The following is an 18,176-nucleotide window of genomic DNA, read 5'->3' as shown; positions in this document are numbered from 1 at the left end:
ATCATGGAAGTATTTATATTTACATAATTATAACTTAATTGCGTATTTTGCAGATGTTTATAAAAAGGAAAAAGTATAGTAGTGGTGTGTTATTTTAGTTTCGTATACTTCAACATTACCAAGTATTTAAGTGAAAAATGAGAATCTTTTTAGTTAGTTTAGCGTTTTTTTTATTGGTTTACCAACTCTTCTTTAATAAAGTTGTTATTTTAAGAGTTAAAAGTAAAAAATGCAGCTATTTTCACTCATACTTTAAAACAATTTGAAATTGAAAGATTTATAGGCAAAATGTTCATGCATTTAAACGAAAAAAACGAAACTTATTACCAATATGAAGTTCCACCGAGTTCAATACATTTCAGGTGTGGCTGGGCTTGTGCTCGTTAGTATCGCGTTGCCGTGGAGACGACCTAGACGACGTCGACGTTCCATCGTACGACGAAGCCGACCAGATAGTGTTGAAGTGGGTCGACAAGTGCACCGAACAGGGGCTGAGCGCGAACTACACGAGGGACCACTGCCAGGACTACTGGTTGGCGCAGATGGGCATTCAGCTGATCGCCGAGGGATTCGACAGGTGAATATTCGTTGATTTTTCCAAGCTTAAACATGTGAAGACTTTTTACTCACACGGAGGTCGTGACTTTGGATCACAAAACTAACACCGAGTTTTATTGTACAAGTTTGTTAGAACACTTGAGTTTTTTTTTACAAACCAAAGGTATCGAGTAACACGATAAAAAAGATTACTTTATTGAAAAAGCAGTAGCAACTTGAGCATTAATATTATTAATAAAAACCAGAGAGTTGCGAGACAAGACGATGAAGGTGATGAAGAAGCACTGCGAGTTCAAGCGGTCGACTAGGCACACCGACTACATGTTCCCCCACACCAAGGGCGAGATGCACTGCAGAGACACCGGCGCGCTGAACCATGACGGAACGCCCACAGTGCACGTGTTCGAGTTCAGGCAGTGCTGGCTGGCGGGCATCGAGTACTGCTTGGCCATGGGGCTCGACTACGACTTCGGCCTGGTCCACATTGAGATGCCCACCGGGTCGGGCAACCGCTTGTTCTGGCCGGAATGCTGCAGCTGCAAGGAAAAGTAGGAGGAAGATGACGGCGGGCCAACTCGCTTCTACCTCTAGCGGTTAAACTTTTTTTTTCTGCTGAAAATAAGCGGAAGTTTTTGAATAGACTTTTTTGGTAATGTCGTGTTTTTTTTGTAGTAGTTTCACATAACAAAGGTTTTTCAACTAAATTGGTAATAAATATTTTATAAAAAGTTTAAATATTTTATAATTTTTCATAACAACTCATTTTCTTAAGTTAAAATAGGAAAATAGACGACATAAAAGCTGTTTAAAATTTCAATTTAACTGGCAAATCAGGTAATTAAAATAGTACTCTTCTTAAATAGTTAAATTACAACATGAACTGAAGTCTTTACAAATATATAAACAAGATTCTAGGATTTTATGTAACAGATAAAATTATCAATATCATAAAAAAAACTTAAGGACATTTTAGTATAACAAAATACTATAAGTTCACGGTCAAAATTAATAAACAGTGTTTAGGAACTTCTTTTTTATTTTTTTATTTATATTTTGCTTTATAAATGTTTCTATTAAGTTATTATACAATTAAAAAATCTTCAAGTACGACTTATAGTGTATAATCTAGATAGGTTATCAGACAAAGCAAATAAATACTATAAATACTATAATAAAAATCTCTAGCTACTTTAAATTTAGCCTTGGAAATTTAGTCATCAACTACTTCAAGTATGCCGATTACAAACAAATTTCAAATTATTTTAACTATTGGTTTTTTATCAAAGCACAAAGGCGACATCTGCATTAAAATAATGGGAATTTTTATGAAGTCATTAAAGTCTCCAAATCAAAGTTGATATTAAATAAAATCAGAAAATTGATAACCTTAAATTTCGCACCATTCATTCTTATGCAGCCAAAATTTATTAAACTAAATATATTATCATACCTAACAAAACTATACAAGATGTTTCAACTTTTGAAGTTTCTTGTGAAGATCGAAGACTCATAAAGTTAGAATAAAAGTTACATTTAAAATTGGAAACTTTTACGAAACAAAAATTGCATTTAATGACTTATGCTTTGTTTTTTTTATTAGTTTTGTGTATAATTAAATAGCTTGTTTACTTTTTCGCTTTGTCTTTTATAAGTAAAAAATATTGCAGAACAGTATAAAAGACTATAAGTTTTCAAAAACTTTAAGAGTTCAGTTTTTAAATATTAAATTTAACTATTCACAGGCTGTTTAGCAATTACTTCAAAAAAAGATCAGCAAAATTGTAACTTTAACTGTTCAACACATTTCCTAACAAAAAATAAACAATAAAGAGTGGCATGATGTTCGAAAGAACTTATTTTTAGTGGTTTTTAGTAACAATTAAGCTACCATAAACCTGTAAATTTTGTAAACTAGTACAAACTTTTTTGTAGTTATGTTAAACAATTTAAAATCAAACAAAAAAAAGTTAAACTAACCATAGAAATAAAACTTTAAAATTTATCAGTTTGTTTCTCAGCACTCACTTTGAAAAACTTATATAAAGTATACACTTGATTGTCGTTTACCTAAATTGAACAAAATTTATAACAAAAAAGGAAACTTGTAAACCAAATTTAAAAACAGTAAAACTTCAACAACGACCAACTCCACGCATGTGCATTTCTCAAAAGTCAATGTTCACCGGAATATTGAAATCTTTGCATATTTTCTGCCTCTTGTGGTTGTACAGCGTGCCGTACACTTTGAACAGGGACCCGCAGTTGTCGCACTTGTAAGGAAACTTCTCGTGAGGGTGCACCTTCATCATGTGGTGCTTCATGTCTTCCGAACGCGACCTCGATGTTCCGCAAAATCTACGAACACATATTCAATTTCACTAAGCATAAATACTACACAAAATTTGTGTAAACAACAGATTGATGAGCTGATTTAACCTGCAAACGAAAGGCTTTTCCTTGGTGTGTTTGGAAGTTATGTGCCGCTTCAAATTGCTCTTTCTAGAGAAATATTCCTGACAGATGCCGCATTGAAACCGGCGGTTGACCTTCTTCTTTGCGTTCCTCGTATAAACGTGAGCTGGTCTTTTGACTTGTATTTGTGCGGGAACCATTTGAACTCTGTCATCTTTAGTATTATTAAAAGAGTTAAAAACAAATGCATTTGCTTTTTTTTATGAACTTAATTCACTTTTTGATTCACAAAATTACATGAAAACTAATAGCAATAGAATATAATACTCATAAAATATCAAAAATTTATATCAACTACGAAATTTTTAGTACTAAATAATACTTTCTTATAATTGTAATGCATACTTAACATTACTTTATACACAAGTTTTGTCTTTAAACCCTAAACTGTCATGACACAATGTCAATAAATGTTTTCAATACACTGTGTTCTTTTAAAAATTAGTTAAATCTAAAGTTCAGCTATAAATTACTAAATTAATCAAATAAACAACGAACTATAGTTGGTAACTGAGTTGTCTTCGTTTTCATGGACTACACTTGATAATTCACAACTTTGGTCGTTCACAGTTGAAATCTGAACTCTGGGTTGGGAATTCACAGCAGACGGGTCACTACCTAATTAGAAATTATATTTTATTACACATTCATTAGGCAGAATTATTTAAATTATATAAAAAGATCATTTAATATTTCTTTGTACCATAAGTACGAAATCAACAATAGTTATACCTATTTTAGAAATTCATTAACTTAGTGTTTTGAAACATTTATTCTAAATTATCTTGACAACTAGTAGCAAACTATTTCTATAATCAAATCGTATATGTATAAATAGCTACAAAAGAAAAACTGATTTCATTTTCAACTTAAAACTATTAACATTCGATATGATGTTCTGGAAAGGCACTTTCAACAGATTTGTTGTCCTTTCTCTGAGGTGAAACTACAGGCATTGCAAAAAGGTTAGAGTCTTGTGAGCAATCTGAAAAATTACGCAACTTATAACAAAAGCTTGGGAACTTATTTTTAGATTTTACGAAAATATATTTAATTAACTTTCAAAATTTAGATTTTGTTTAAATTTTCTAACTTATTTACTTTTTATAAAATGTATTTAAAGATTTAAACTTTGACTATTATTCTGGTACAAAAGTTTTAAGGTTGAATTTAAAACAAAATAAATAGATGAAAGTGGATTTTACAAGCCTAAGATTGTTTTTTGTTATGGATATAAAAGAAAATTTGAAGTTGTTAAAAAATAACAAACTTCTGGAAGAGAGGTGCAAACTGAAAAGGTTAAAATAATTGTTTGATCAAAATCAGTCTTCTCCTACAATGTGGTCATACGCAGGGTCGCCAGATATCAAGCTTAAAAAAATTTATGAATTTTCCTGACTTTTCTAAATTGAAGCGATTCTTAAAAGCGATTTTTAAATACACAACTAAAGACTTGAAATTATGTAAAACATCGAACTTTATTTTTATACAGGTTAAAACAACAGTTCTTCTGATGGATTCAATCATAAAACTTCCATTGCACCATTTGAACCATATGCAGGGTTCGTGCGCGAAATTTTTTTCATTTAGCCTGACTGAGACCAATTTAGCCTGACATTTTTTCAAAGTAAGGAAAATACCCTTTAAAAGTCATTTTAGGTATTGGGGGATCTTATTTAGTACTATTGTAGTCTCCGACTTCAACCAGTTTTATCTCAAAAATATTTTGAGCTTTTAAAATCTGCAAAAAGCAATTCTTAGCTTAGTTACAACTCAATAAAATAAGACTAAATTGTGATAAAGGTGATTTACCCCCTATGCCTTTAACATAACAAATTCAGTGATAAGTTTGAAAATAAGTGTCATATCTAATCTATTACTAGTGTAAAAATTTAATATAAATTACTTAGCAAAATTGTTCAATTTAATTAAGCACTAAGTAAAAATATTATAACCAGAAAATTTATAGTAAACCTACGTGCATTGTCGTGTTTTATTAACATTTAAAACTAATATGTGTATGATCGATGTATTTGCAATAAACAGCTCTATCAGCAAAATACTAGTATTTTCAAATCATAACCACAAGTTGTCTAAAAAAAGAAACAAGATTCAACATAAATTTATCTCAATAAACGAAAGCTAGCATCGGCTTTAGAGTTAGAGCACATATTATGCTTTGTTAAGTAATTCATAATGTTGGCAAAAAGCTTAAGATCAAGACAATTGTGAATTCCAGTTTTTTAAGGCAATGCTGATTTAGGCGTGACATATTCTTTACAAATTTACCCCCAATAGCCAATGGAGATTTTCAAACGATTTTACAACAAATATTCTACAATCTTTATCGAAATTAAACACCTTTTCTTCTTCATCTAGGTCTTTTCTCCTTAAAGTTGCAAGCAAACTTCTTTATAAAGACCAATTTGAATTGGGTCCATCCATACTTATCTGGACCAGTTTGTATTCATCTACGGTATGGGTGGGCAACGTACGGCCCGCGGGCTGGATCCGGCTTCCGGAGTCAAAATGACCGGCCCCCAAACCTTTTTTAAATTTATATGGAATCCGGCCCGCGAGTGGATGATCCGGCCCGCTAGGTATTTTCAAAATTTATATAAAATACTACAAGCCAATGTAAATATTACAAAATTTGTACAAAACCTTTTTAAAATTATTTTTACAAAATAAACTTTAAGACTTTAACCTGAAAACTTTTTTTTAAATGGCTTTTAACTTTTATAGTAATAAAAACACTCTTTTGTTATAGTACCTTGTTCTGTTTCAAGTCAGTTGAATTGTTATTTTCTCAAATTATCCAAAAAAATTGTTTGCTGAACTAACTTTAATGATCATAATGATTTTCATAAAAATGACATGTAAAAAATTGATGTCTTTCCCAGATGTGTAGTGAGTTGTTCTTATAAATGTTAAGAAAATTAGTTTTTACTAACATTGACACCTACTTTAAGTAAAACAGCTCAATTTTACATCTAGTAGAACATTCCAAGTAGAGACTACAGTTTGCACTCTTTTCTGCTATTGATATTTTATTTAAGGAATTTTTGTTTAATTAAATAGTTAAGTTTAATGATGACCAACTGATGACAATATTTCAAAACAATATCTCATTAACTTTAAGTATGATTTGTTTAGGAAATTTATTTGTGTATGTTTGTTATAACAGTTTACAATCTAACAAAATTTGGAAGAAATCTTTATAAGTTTGTTTTAATAAAAAGATAGTAGTTTAATATTGGAATGTTAATTAACTTCTGAAGAATATTATTAATGTAGCCTCAAGCCAAAGATTACCAAAATTAGATAATTTCGAACAGTTAAAAATTTTTAATATTTTAGTTTGAAATCTTAGGGTCGAGTTACTTAATTATTGTTTTTATAAAACTAACTAGTATTAATTCGGTCCAGAGTTGCAATAAATACAGAATATGAGTACTTGATAAAAATAATATTAAAATTTTATACTTGAGATCCTTGCTAATTAATAAATTGATTATAAATTTTAAAACACCAGACCAACTAGCATCCAGCTGGATCCAAGTCTTTTGTAGTTAGTTCTATTCGGATATGATCCTTGTCTAAAATTAGTATTTAGCCAGATCCGGAAACATTTTTGAAGAAAGATCCGGATCTAAAAAAGGATCAAACTGAATCCGGTAGATCACTTACTCGAAATGCTCAGGCCCCCTGAGGACTTTTTTTTTGATCCGGCCGGTCAATTATTTACGTTGCCCACCCCTAATCTACGGGCTGTAAAGCTAAAAGAAGGTTTTCTTTGAGGTCCTCAGTGGTTGTGTGACCCGAAAATTTCAAAGTTAAGTATTGTGTAATCACTCGATTATTACGCATGTACCAAACCACAATATCCATTTAAGCTTTATTAATGCTGCCCTTAAAGCTAAGGTACAATACATTGTATCATGTGTAACAAAAACATCTGTGAAAATCTGCAGAGCAGAAGCCTGGACTTTCGTATGCTGTGAGACAAGCTGAATTTAACAAAAAGGTTGATCATACCAATTCGATCATCAGATCCCAAGCCTTCGATAGACTGAGACCAATTTTATCCTGATTAGGACTCATCAGTCAGTCACAACCGAAAAACATGTAGTAGCCAGCAAAAGGTTGCTTCATACTTGCATGTATAAATCGTTTGTAGATTGACGACTACAGGTTATTTGGTTGTGACTGACTGATGAATCCTAATCATGACGAAATCGGTCTCAGTCTACAGAAGGATTATGGTATGATGATCGAATTGGTATAATAAACCCTTTTGTTATACATTGTACCACTAAGATTTGTTTATTGCTTCCAGCAAGGTGTTTTGGAAATGTGGTGTAAAGCCAAAATTTATATGACAATTTTCTTTGTTAATGTGGCATGACTGTGTTATCGCATTGTCAGAATAGATATTTTTGTTAAGCTCTGTCTGTTTTTAGACACGAATTGGCCGAGTAATTGTGCTTGACAGCGTGTTAAGCCCATAAGTTTTTCAGCAGTTGCAGTTTGTGACTTACTCACTAAACTTATTGATGGACTTATACTACTACTTAAATTGCTACTCTGCTGCTGCTCTCCCAACACTGAAAAAAGCGCTATAAAAATATGATTGAATTTGGTTAACTACTGGTCTTTTATTTCTATATCCAGCACCATTTATGTGGACAGTGAGCGCATATATTCCTATATTGGACAGCGAAAAGTACATTAACACCACGCGCATTTTAAATTATTTCTATCATCATCTTTAATGCACTATTCAGAAAAATTTTTAGAGAATCAAGAATTCTTTAAATATGTTGGTTTTGACTTTGACATAACTAAAATATCATACATGTATAACAAATTTAAACAAGTATTTGAAACTGATGTGAAAAGAAAAAGAACAATCATTAGTCTGAGTTCGAATATCATGTACATTAAGTATTAGTTTCCTGAAAAATTAATTCTAATTAAACGTCTTAAAACAAAAATCACTCTTTACCAGTACCATATAGTCAATACGCATGTCAGAATCAGAACATAAAATATTTTAATTTATTGCAAAAATCCAATTAGACCCTGAAAAAAAGATGAATTGCAAAAGCTAATTTTTTTAGAAAATTGCATTAGCAAAATTCAGTTTTTAGTGATGACAAAATTTCTTATCATGTGTATATCAAATTTCCAGAATTTTCCTTTTTTTTTTCGAAAACCTCCATTTTTCCTAGCTTTACGGAATTTGTTTTTTTTTTTTTTTCCTGACTTTTCCTGATGTTCCTGACTTTGTAGCAACCCTGCATAGGAGTTTTATTCAAACTTTGGTTTTTTTTTCTATTTTTAAATAACATTTAGAAATTCTTTTGTATTTAAAAAACATCATTGTTTGGATTTTCTGCCAAAATATATTAATACATAATTGTTCATTCATACATGTGAGCGCTTTAAAGTAGTTAAAGGAAAATGTTCTGAAAATTTGGAGCCTGTAGCTTAAAAAACTTAAAAAACAGGGAATTTTGGTAAATCTATAAATTTCTTAAAGTGCAGACTATAAACTTGTGCAATAATTTTTGACTAAATTAACAAAATCTTAAAATTATATGCAAAATTGTTTAAAGTTATTCACAAACAACTTTAGATAAAAGATCCATCACAACTTAGCAAAAAAAATCCTTTTCTTTTCTTAACTTTGCGATTTTATTTAGTTTTCTGTTGTTTTTCAAAGTTTTTCCAGTTTAGTGGGAGTCCTGTTTAAGAATTTTCAGTAAATGTCACAAATACATTTTTTATAACTACATTATATACAATAGGGTTTATTTTTACAGCTACTTTTGATTTTCCGACTGGAAAAATTTTATGTTTTGGAAATATCATAAAAACATTCTGTGCAAAATTTTAGATGATTTTAAGAAATTTTTACCTTGGCCCCTAGCAATTACCAAAAAACTACCTCAATGCAAACTGTATGGGATCAAAAAATGCAACCGTGGAGTTTTAAGCTGAATTTTTTTTAGCTAACTATTAGACCAGGGGTCGGCAAACTGCGGCCCGCGGGCCAATTGCGGCCCGCAAAGGGTAAATCTGCGGCCCGCGAGCACGTTATTTTTTTAAATGGAATGCGGCCCGCGAGAGAAAATTTTGTGGCCCGCGAGCATGTAAATGTGGCCCGCTGAGCAAAAATATATTTCAAGTTAAATTTTTTTCGGTAATTCGATTTAATTTGATTAGTTTGGTTTTAAGTCTCTGTATAACATTTAAAAATAATTAGAAGAATATACTGCTTTAGTTAATTAACTATCTGAAAAAAGATTGTAAAGAGTGCTTGAATTTAATAAGTTAGTTATATAATACCTATTTATTTAATGAACTAAACGCAAATGTTTTCCATTTTGTACAAAAGTAATGCACAGTAATTAACTAAAGTGTCATTTCTTTATAGCTTAGATATTCTTTTTCAACATTTTTTAAACCAAAGTTTCTTTTATAGATTTTTTATTTGTAAATGTTATATTTTAGTCTAAAAGCATTTAAAATAACAAAGTAATAAGAAATAAGGTTTATTTAATTTTTGTCTTTACAAATTTTAATTATTTAGAAGTTTTCTTTGCACTTAAATTAATTTATATGCACAACAACTTAAAAAGATGCTTATACTTTAAACCACTTTTTATTTAATACTTTAGTTAATTTAAGTTTAGTTTATGCATAATTTTCTGACATTGTTATTCCTACATGTAATATCTAAGTTTGTACAGACACATTTAAAACAGTATATATGACATAAATTAATAAATATTTTAGGTATACATTTTCATTTTTCAAACATTATTTATGTCAAACTAAGTTTACTTTTATGCCTTGCATATCAATATACACGCTTGCTATTTTTTGGAGCTACCTATTTAATATAAACTAGGTTTAGAGATGGTAAATTTATCAAGTTTGTACATTGTTCATCCAAATAGTTCAAATTCAAGCAAATAAACAACTAAAAATTGACACACACTCAAACTATCACTATTTGAAGACTTCAAATCTGAGGCTAATTAAGTCTTTTTATAATTTTTGGCTAGAATTGTTTTTTGTATACAAAAATATCAGGAATGTTTTTGTTGACTCAGGCTGGCTTTTTTGCTTGAAAGAGTGGCAAATTAAACTTATGATGTAAGTTTTGCTCAATCCACAGTGTTAGTTTGAGTTATAATATATGTTAAATATTAAGTCTTGCAGCTGATATAATTCAAAATATTATTTATATTATTGTGTACATTTAAGTGTGAACAATCAGTGTTGTCAAAAAAATTGAATCCCGGAAAAGCTTTGAACTTGAAAATTTATGCTTAAAAATTCAGGAAAAAAACTTGAATTTGAGAATTTTTGAAAAAACCTGGAATTTCAAACAACTTTTACATGTAAAGTAATGAAATTTCTATTTGACACAAAAAATTTAGCAAATAAACATTACTTTATTAAAAATATATTAAAGTAGCTTAGCAGTGTTTTTTAATATTGATATATTTTTTAAGACACTTTTTAAACTTTAATTAAACTTTGTACTAAAAATAAAAGAAGGAATTGTACTTCTAAAAACTTTGTATTTGTGCATTGCACCTTTACTTGTGAAATTTCACCGATTGGTGTGCTTCGTGTTGGAACTAAACCAAGAAATTCTACTAAAATGTCAAAGTTAGTAAAAACATTTCTAATAAAAATTCTCAGATGAGCAATAGTTTTTCTATCAGTTCTCCCATGTTAACATATTGATTAAAGTCCTAATTTGACTTATGCGACTTTATAACCTTAATGAATTTCCTAAATATAACTTTTTGATGTCGTTGAAGAAATAGACAAAAGTTGTTCACTACTGCCAACTACTGCCAACATAAATTATTTAAAAAAGTTTTCATTTATAAACGGTATGTCATTTTAAATAATAAATTTTGCTACTTTATAACTTGCCTTAACAATTTTTTCTGATAATTCTGTAGTTACTAAAGAAAATAATGTGCTTTGTTGGAACTGACTTTGGTGATTTGTTTTTTTATCGTTTCTCGCAATAAGTCCTAACTAACATTTTTTTTATTTTTGTAGCTCGTCTTATATTTTACAACTAATATTTTTAATTGCAATATTCTTATTGCAGATAAAGAATTGCTATAATGCTAAATAAAAAACAAGTTTTTATTTTTCGCTAATGACTCAATAAAGTTTTATACTTTTGTTAAAATTGTTTAAGAAACTTAATTGTTCATTCAAGCTGACTTTTACTTTTTTTGGCATGTAATTTATTTACTGTTAATAACTTTCGTTATTTCTTTATGTTGCGAACTTTGTTTTAACTGGGTTGCTACACAAACAGGCTATTTTAAAAGTTGGAAAACTCAGGTGTGTGTGAAAATTTTATTTCAAACACTTTAAAGAAATCTTTTAATTCCCAGAATAGTTTTTATCACTGTAGTGTAGTTTACTAATTGTAGTTTTTTCATGTTTTCTTACACTTAGTGTACTTTTTTTTGATGATGATATTTTTACTAGGTATTTAAGCTTGATTAAAACGATTTATTAGCTTTTTTGAATTTTAATAAACTTAGACTAGTTTGATACAACTCAGACATTTTTGCTTTTTAAGTGGCAAGCATGTAAAAGACTAGTTACTAATAAGATATTTTATTTAAGTATTCGAGAATTAATTATGTTAAAGAATTTGTTCTAGCTTTCTGGAATACAAACAGGTATTAATCTTATTAAGTTAACTAAATTTTAAAATGAATGTAAACAATTTAACATGCAAAAACTTTTTTTTGAAGTAAGTACTCTTAGAAATATGAAAAAAGGCATGATAATATAACAAATGTATAAAATTAACCAATAAATTGTTTTTAAAGTTTGATTTTTATAGAGAGTTAGGTTGTAAGTAAAATTACAAAAGTATCAAGTTTAACTTATTAAGTGCTTATGAGAATACATAGTTTATTAACACTTAAGTATATTAGTCTTTAGAAAATTTTTTTCTAATAAACATTAATTTAAATAGGCATTCTATGTATAGCTAAAATTTTATTCTAATATATATTAATTTAAATAGGCATTCTATGTATAGCTAAAAGTCATTTAAAATGATAAGGTGAATAAAAGTAAAACTTTTTTCTAGTGTGACTAAAACTAAAGTTTATTCAAATTTCACTAAAACTAAAACTGCGGCCCGCGAAGACTTTGTACACTTGAAATTTGGCCCGCGACCACCAACTGCCTGCCGACCCCTGTATTAGACAAACGCATTGTGAACAATTTAAAACAAGTCAAAGAATGATTTTAGTAGCATTTCTTTTTTTTTTTTAATGGAGATTCAAGAAACTTACAAAAATTGATAAAAACTACATAAAGTCAAGAAATTCCAGTTTTTATCCCGTTAACACACAGAAACATGTGTCAGTGTAATAAAGAAAGAATATTGTTTAATTTGCTAACATTATATATTCCAGTGAACTTGTTTCGCTCGGATCTTTGTAAACAAAAGCTTAAATTTATATTTTTGAATAACTAAATCTCAAAAACTAAGTAAAACTATTTGAATCTGCAAAAACTTTGTTATAGTTTATACTTCATGCTTTTAAAACAATGTTTGTTTTTTAAAAAAGTTCCATTTATATGGCCTTAAGGTTATGAAATACAAACATATACAATTTGGTTAAAAATATTTACTAGATATAACATTATATTACTGGGTATCTATCTACAGCAGTAGTCCAGTATCAATACTGCTCATTTTGAGAAACCAACGGTGCTATGAGAAATTAGTTTTGTATCAATGAATTTTGCCTAAGCTTATCCCCCTATTTAAAAATCCCTGATCTTAAAAAAGATAATACATAAAACTAATGTGTAGAATTTATTAAATAATTAGACTGATTAAACTAATAATTTAAAATACAGTTGTTTTAACTCAACCACAACATCCAACAGCAGCTGTCTTAACTTAAACTAAAAGGAACAAATAAGTTTTCTATTATCAAATTCTACTAAACTAAGGTTTCAAAAAAATCTAGTTGTCTCCTTATTTTGGGAACTACTGTAACATTTGTTATAGTCTCAAAATTAGTTTTGTATTATAATGTTTCCAAAATAAACAAACCTGAATTCAATTCTACTTCTACCTCAAACTTGTTTGATGGATAAGTATTTGGTGAAAGGAATACATTATTCCTGAAAATCATTTATTAAAATAAAATAATAATGTTTAAGCATACTAGTCAAGCAAAATCTAATTACAGCCAATATGGCATAATCTTATTTCATTATTATTTTTAAACTAAACTACACACCTTTACTATAAATTATTCATCATAAAATATGAAATATTTATTAGAAAGATTATACACAAAGAAAAGAATTACTTAATTAATGCATGTATATATGCATTTTGATAATAATAAATAATCAAAAACTCTATTGCTTAGGTGGGAGAGGGGTAAAAACGTCTTTATTTGAAATTTAGTCTTGTTGTTTACATAATTAATTAAGCTACCAGCTACTTTTTACTAGTTGTTTAAATTTGAAGTAACTTTTGAGATATAAGCAATCAAAGTTAAAAGGTTCGATAGGTTCTTTATGGGAGGCATAAACAAAAAAAGGCGAAATTAGACTATTTGACAAAAAATCTATCTTCTTCTTCAATTTATGAGCAATTTTTAAACTTTTTCAAAGTAATTTTTGATAAATTTTAAACAACTTGTATAAAACATATTTTTTTAATTTTTGAAAAAAGTTTATAAAAAATAATCAAAAAAATGTTTTTTTTTTACACCTGCTTCCTACAAATTGGTTTGATATCAAAAAAAAGTTTCCTGGAAATTTTAAATAAATTACTTTATAATGATAAGATAGATTTTTAGTAAATTTTTCAAAATTCTGAAAAAATTGGCTTTGAAAATTATTGAATTCGTACGGTTGTATTGAATTTTTTTACAAAGATGGTTATATTTTTTTTTAATTCTATTAAACTATTTAAAAGTATCAACTATAAACTTTCAAATAAGAGCCATGGTTGATTTTTATAAAAAGAAATCTTGGACCTCCCCCTCTATACCCTTAAATAAAATTTAGTTATTGTTTTTTCAAACAAGTTCTTCATACAGATTTTAAGGCCAAAGGGGGGGGGGGGGGGTCCAACATTTTTTTTTGCAAAAAATAACTTTGGCTTTTATATGAAAGTTTAAAGTACAAACTACAAGCTAGTTTTTATAGAATTCAAAAATATCATTTAACTTTTGAGATATTTAATTTTTTGTAAAAATTTTCCAATATAAACGTATGGATCGCAAATTTTTTGGGGTCAATTTTCTCGGAAATTTTAAAATTCACTAAAAATCTATCTCCTTCTTTATTTTTCAAGCAATCTTCTTCAAATTTTCAGGAAACGTTCCTTATAATTTAAGAAAAAAACTTTACTTTAGAATTTTAAAAATTTATAAAAATAAAAATTTTATCAAAAAAATTAAAAAAAAAAGTGTTTTTTTTTCAAAAAAAATATATTTTTATATTTTTTTTTTAAATTCCAAAGTAACGTTTTTTTGTTATTGTATAAAGATTAGACTGTGAAAGTTTGAAGAAGATTGCTCAAAAAATGTAGGAGGAGATAGATTTTAAATGAAATAGTCTTTTTTCGCTGTTTTAGTTTTCCCTTCCTATAGGGAACCTATTATGCGGCCCGACTTTAACTGGTCATATCTCAAAAAATAATTTGAATTTTTTTTAAACAAAAAAAGCAACTTGAAGCTAAGAAACAACTCTATAAAATAAGATCAACTTGTAAAAAACATGGTTTACCCCCCCCCCCCCCCTATGGCCTTAATTTATTGATGTTTAGTTTCAAAATTATCAATATCAAAACAAAAGTAAAATCTTAAACTAACTTAACACTTTCACTGCTATATGGACGCAAAGTGCACGCTGTGCTACTTCTTTCATTTAACTGGTTTTCTAATTGGATTATTCTTTCGCGCTGCTTGTCTATTATGTACTTAAACTTAGTGATAAGCGTTGATCCTTCATTGTACAAACTTTCATAGTTAATCAAGTTTTCCTGCCCTGATATGAAGTGAGTTGCTCCTGAACATTTTTTTTTACTTTGTGAAGTTTTTGTTGTTAAAAACAAATTATAAAAGCCAAAACATAAATAGTAAAAGTTAATTAAATGTATTGATCATTGGTGCAATAAAATCTAAACTTTAAAGAAAATTATTTTAAAAGCTCTTTCTAAACGCAGAAAATTAAAAAATCATTTTATTAGTAGTCATTATAATTCTAAATAATCTTAACAAATAAGACAAGGTATTTAATACATTCTATAACTGTTTAGTCACTTCTAATAAAAATATATTAAACATTGTTAAATAGTAAACATTATGCATTTCATTAGTACTAAAATATCGCAAAATAAGCTTCAAACTTGTCCCTGACTATTTTTTGTTTATATTTTTATATACTGTATTAATCTTTTTAAACTATAATACAAAAAAATTCCCTATACCTATGCAACTTGTACCCCAGTCAAAAATGGAGGATGTAAAACAGTGCCAGTTTAGACCATTGGAAGGTTTAAACTTAAACTCTAAATTATAGGTAAGCAGGCATATAGTAGTGGTTAATACTCAAAAAAATATTGGCAGGCCGGATTATTGGTTTAGTTTTTACTCTTCATAAAGATTCTAAAAATCTAATGTAACTTTCAAACTTCCCGTAAATTTTAAAAAAGACCTTTTTACTCCTCATTTCAAATATCAGAATATTAAGTTTAAGTTTTCAAAACTCCAGACATTGAAATAATTATTGTAAGCTTTGAATTCATGTAAATTAATTCATTTTACTCTTCGTTTAAACCTTAGAATATCTAGTGTAAACTTTGATATTTTTACATGTTTAAAATGTGGCCCAGAAGCATGCAAATTTTATGACAATTTGTCAGTCCCTACTCCAAACTAATGTTTAATTGGCTTGTTTGTCATGTATTTATTGAGTATTAACTATGATATATTTCTTTATGAAAAAAAAACATAAACACAAAAAACTTTAATTTTATGTACCTCTTTAATGTAACAAAAAACTTTAAATTCATAATTTCTTTTGTTTAACTAAAAACACTTTTTTAAGATATAAGCCGCTGTACAGGGTTACCACTCGTTTTCTCAATTTTTTTACAGGTTATCTAAATTTCTTCCAGGTTTTTAAAAGTACACATTTTTAGGTCTATTTTTAGTTAAAAGTTAAGTTTTAGGTAAGAAACTGTGTTAAATAGTATAAAAACATTGAAAAGTTACTGTAAAGCTACTTTAAATATGTTTTTTAATAAAAAAATTTTTTGATGAACACAAAATATTTTTATTTATATGATAGATTTTTTGAGTCAAATGGAAATCTTACTACTGAACATGTAAAAACTGTTAAAATTTCAGGTTTTTCCATATTTTTTTTGCCTAAATTGTCAAATTTCAGGTTTTTTCAGGTTTCCAGGCAAAGTGGTAACCCTGTGTATATTAAAATTGAACAAAAAATAGTCTCAAAAAGGTTATAAAAGTTTAAAATAAAATAATTTAATGTAGAAGAAAATTAAGTACCTAATCAAGATCAAAAACATTTTTATCACATATTAAGTTATTGGTAATTGTAACACAATAAAAAATATAACTAACCAAAATGCTGGTCATTTCCAGTCAGTACAATTGCTGCCATAATACTTAAATTTTCAAACAAGCTGAAAACAGTAGTTGTTAAAAAGGCAGAAACTGATTTTTTTAATTAAATTTGTATTTAGCTTAACTAATTCTTAGTAACTATTTGCTTAATAAATATTGTATTAGAAACAAGCTGCAAAATAATTTATTTCTAAATGAATTTTAAATCAATTAGGAGCTTTTAAAATATAAGAACAAGCTTGCTCAAACAAAAAACTTCAACAATAACGCTTAAAGTTTAGAACTTAGCAGAATGTGTAATAAAATTAATATTAACAAATTTCTAGTACTTAAAACCGTATTTAATTTATATAACAGATAATTTTATTGAATAACTAAAATCTTAAAACATTAACTTTTTGACCTTATTTCTAAGAAATGTTTGAAATTTTTTGCAAAAACCTATTTATTTTAAACTTCAGGGTTAGCACTCTTTGTGACCATAAACTAGTCTGAGTTTTTTTAGAAAATCTAATAAATATTTATTGGAGTCATAAACTAAAAAATGTTTTTAATCAAACTTGCACAAAACATAAACTTTTTAATTTTATTATCTTTATTGCCAAAAAACTGTAAAGGCAAAGGTACCCTTAATCTTTTTAAAGTCAACAACACCTCCAAATAAGTAAGATGTTATTATTTAAGTGATTGATCTGTCTGTACAATGATTAAATCTAGTTTGTCTTTGCAAAACAATTGAAAATTGTATACACTTCTAAACTCAAATATTATTTATTTAATTACTTAAAAACATACCTTTCAATTTTTATACTGAAAAAGACAAAAATTACTCATGTTTCACACACAATTAACTAAAAAAAATTAAAAATCTTAGTAGAAAATTTCAGTTAACTTTAAGTTTATATTATATAGTAAAGTTGATATTAATAAGAAAGAAAGCTGAGTAGAATACCAATAAATTAACTCCACAAAATAAAAAACTGTGTTTATAAAATAATGAAATGTTTGTGAAACGTATGAACTAACAGGGTTGCCACTCGTTTTTTTAAAATTTTTTCCAGGTTTTCTAAATTTCTTCCAGGTTTTTAAAAGTTAACATTTTTGGGTCTATTTTTAGTTTTAAGTTAATTTCTATAAAAGAAACTGTGTTAAATAGTACAAAACATTTAAAAGCAGCTGTAAAGTTACTTAAAATGTGTTTTTAAATAAAAAAAAATTTTGATGATGATTAAAAAAAATATAATTTATATGATATTTATTTATTTAATTATATAAAAACTATAATTCAAACAGCTGTTTCACACATTGAAATGTAAAATTTCATGTGATCATCAGTGAGTTGTAGTTATAAAACGTTTAATTTATATGAAAGATTTTTTGTATCAAGTTGAAATTTAAGAACTGAAAATGTTAAAATTATTAAAAATTCCAGGTTTTTCCAGGTTTTTTGAT

General features: G+C 27.8%; 1 protein-coding gene across 2 annotated transcripts; it reads right to left on the bottom strand.

Annotated features, from left to right (window-relative positions):
* Nucleotides 1-1,117: 1,117 nt before the first annotated feature.
* LOC145838596 (uncharacterized) lies at nucleotides 1,118-16,778 on the bottom strand. 2 transcript variants are annotated; one of them, XM_082946215.1, is made up of 8 exons: nucleotides 16,722-16,778; nucleotides 14,946-15,141; nucleotides 13,166-13,236; nucleotides 3,914-4,015; nucleotides 3,529-3,648; nucleotides 2,995-3,184; nucleotides 2,690-2,913; nucleotides 1,118-1,170 (listed from the first exon to the last, which is right to left on the bottom strand). In XM_082946215.1, the coding sequence occupies exons 1-7, from the start codon at nucleotides 16,759-16,761 to the stop codon at nucleotides 2,724-2,726; spliced, it is 909 nt and encodes a 302-aa protein (XP_082802341.1). In that variant the 5' UTR covers nucleotides 16,762-16,778; the 3' UTR covers nucleotides 1,118-1,170; nucleotides 2,690-2,723. The 2 variants fall into 2 exon arrangements, with proteins under 2 accessions (XP_082802341.1, XP_082802340.1); XM_082946214.1 differs by lacking the exon at nucleotides 1,118-1,170 and having other exon boundaries at nucleotides 2,395-2,913.
* Between the last annotated feature and the right edge of the window lie 1,398 nt (nucleotides 16,779-18,176).

Source organism: Thalia democratica, chromosome 6 (genome assembly GCF_965202585.1).
Source record: "Thalia democratica chromosome 6, ktThaDemo2.hap1.1, whole genome shotgun sequence".
Taxonomy (NCBI): Eukaryota; Metazoa; Chordata; class Thaliacea; order Salpida; family Salpidae; genus Thalia; species Thalia democratica.
The sequence above is the reverse complement of the archived record's forward strand: the minus strand, read 5'-3'. Positions and strand labels throughout refer to the sequence as shown.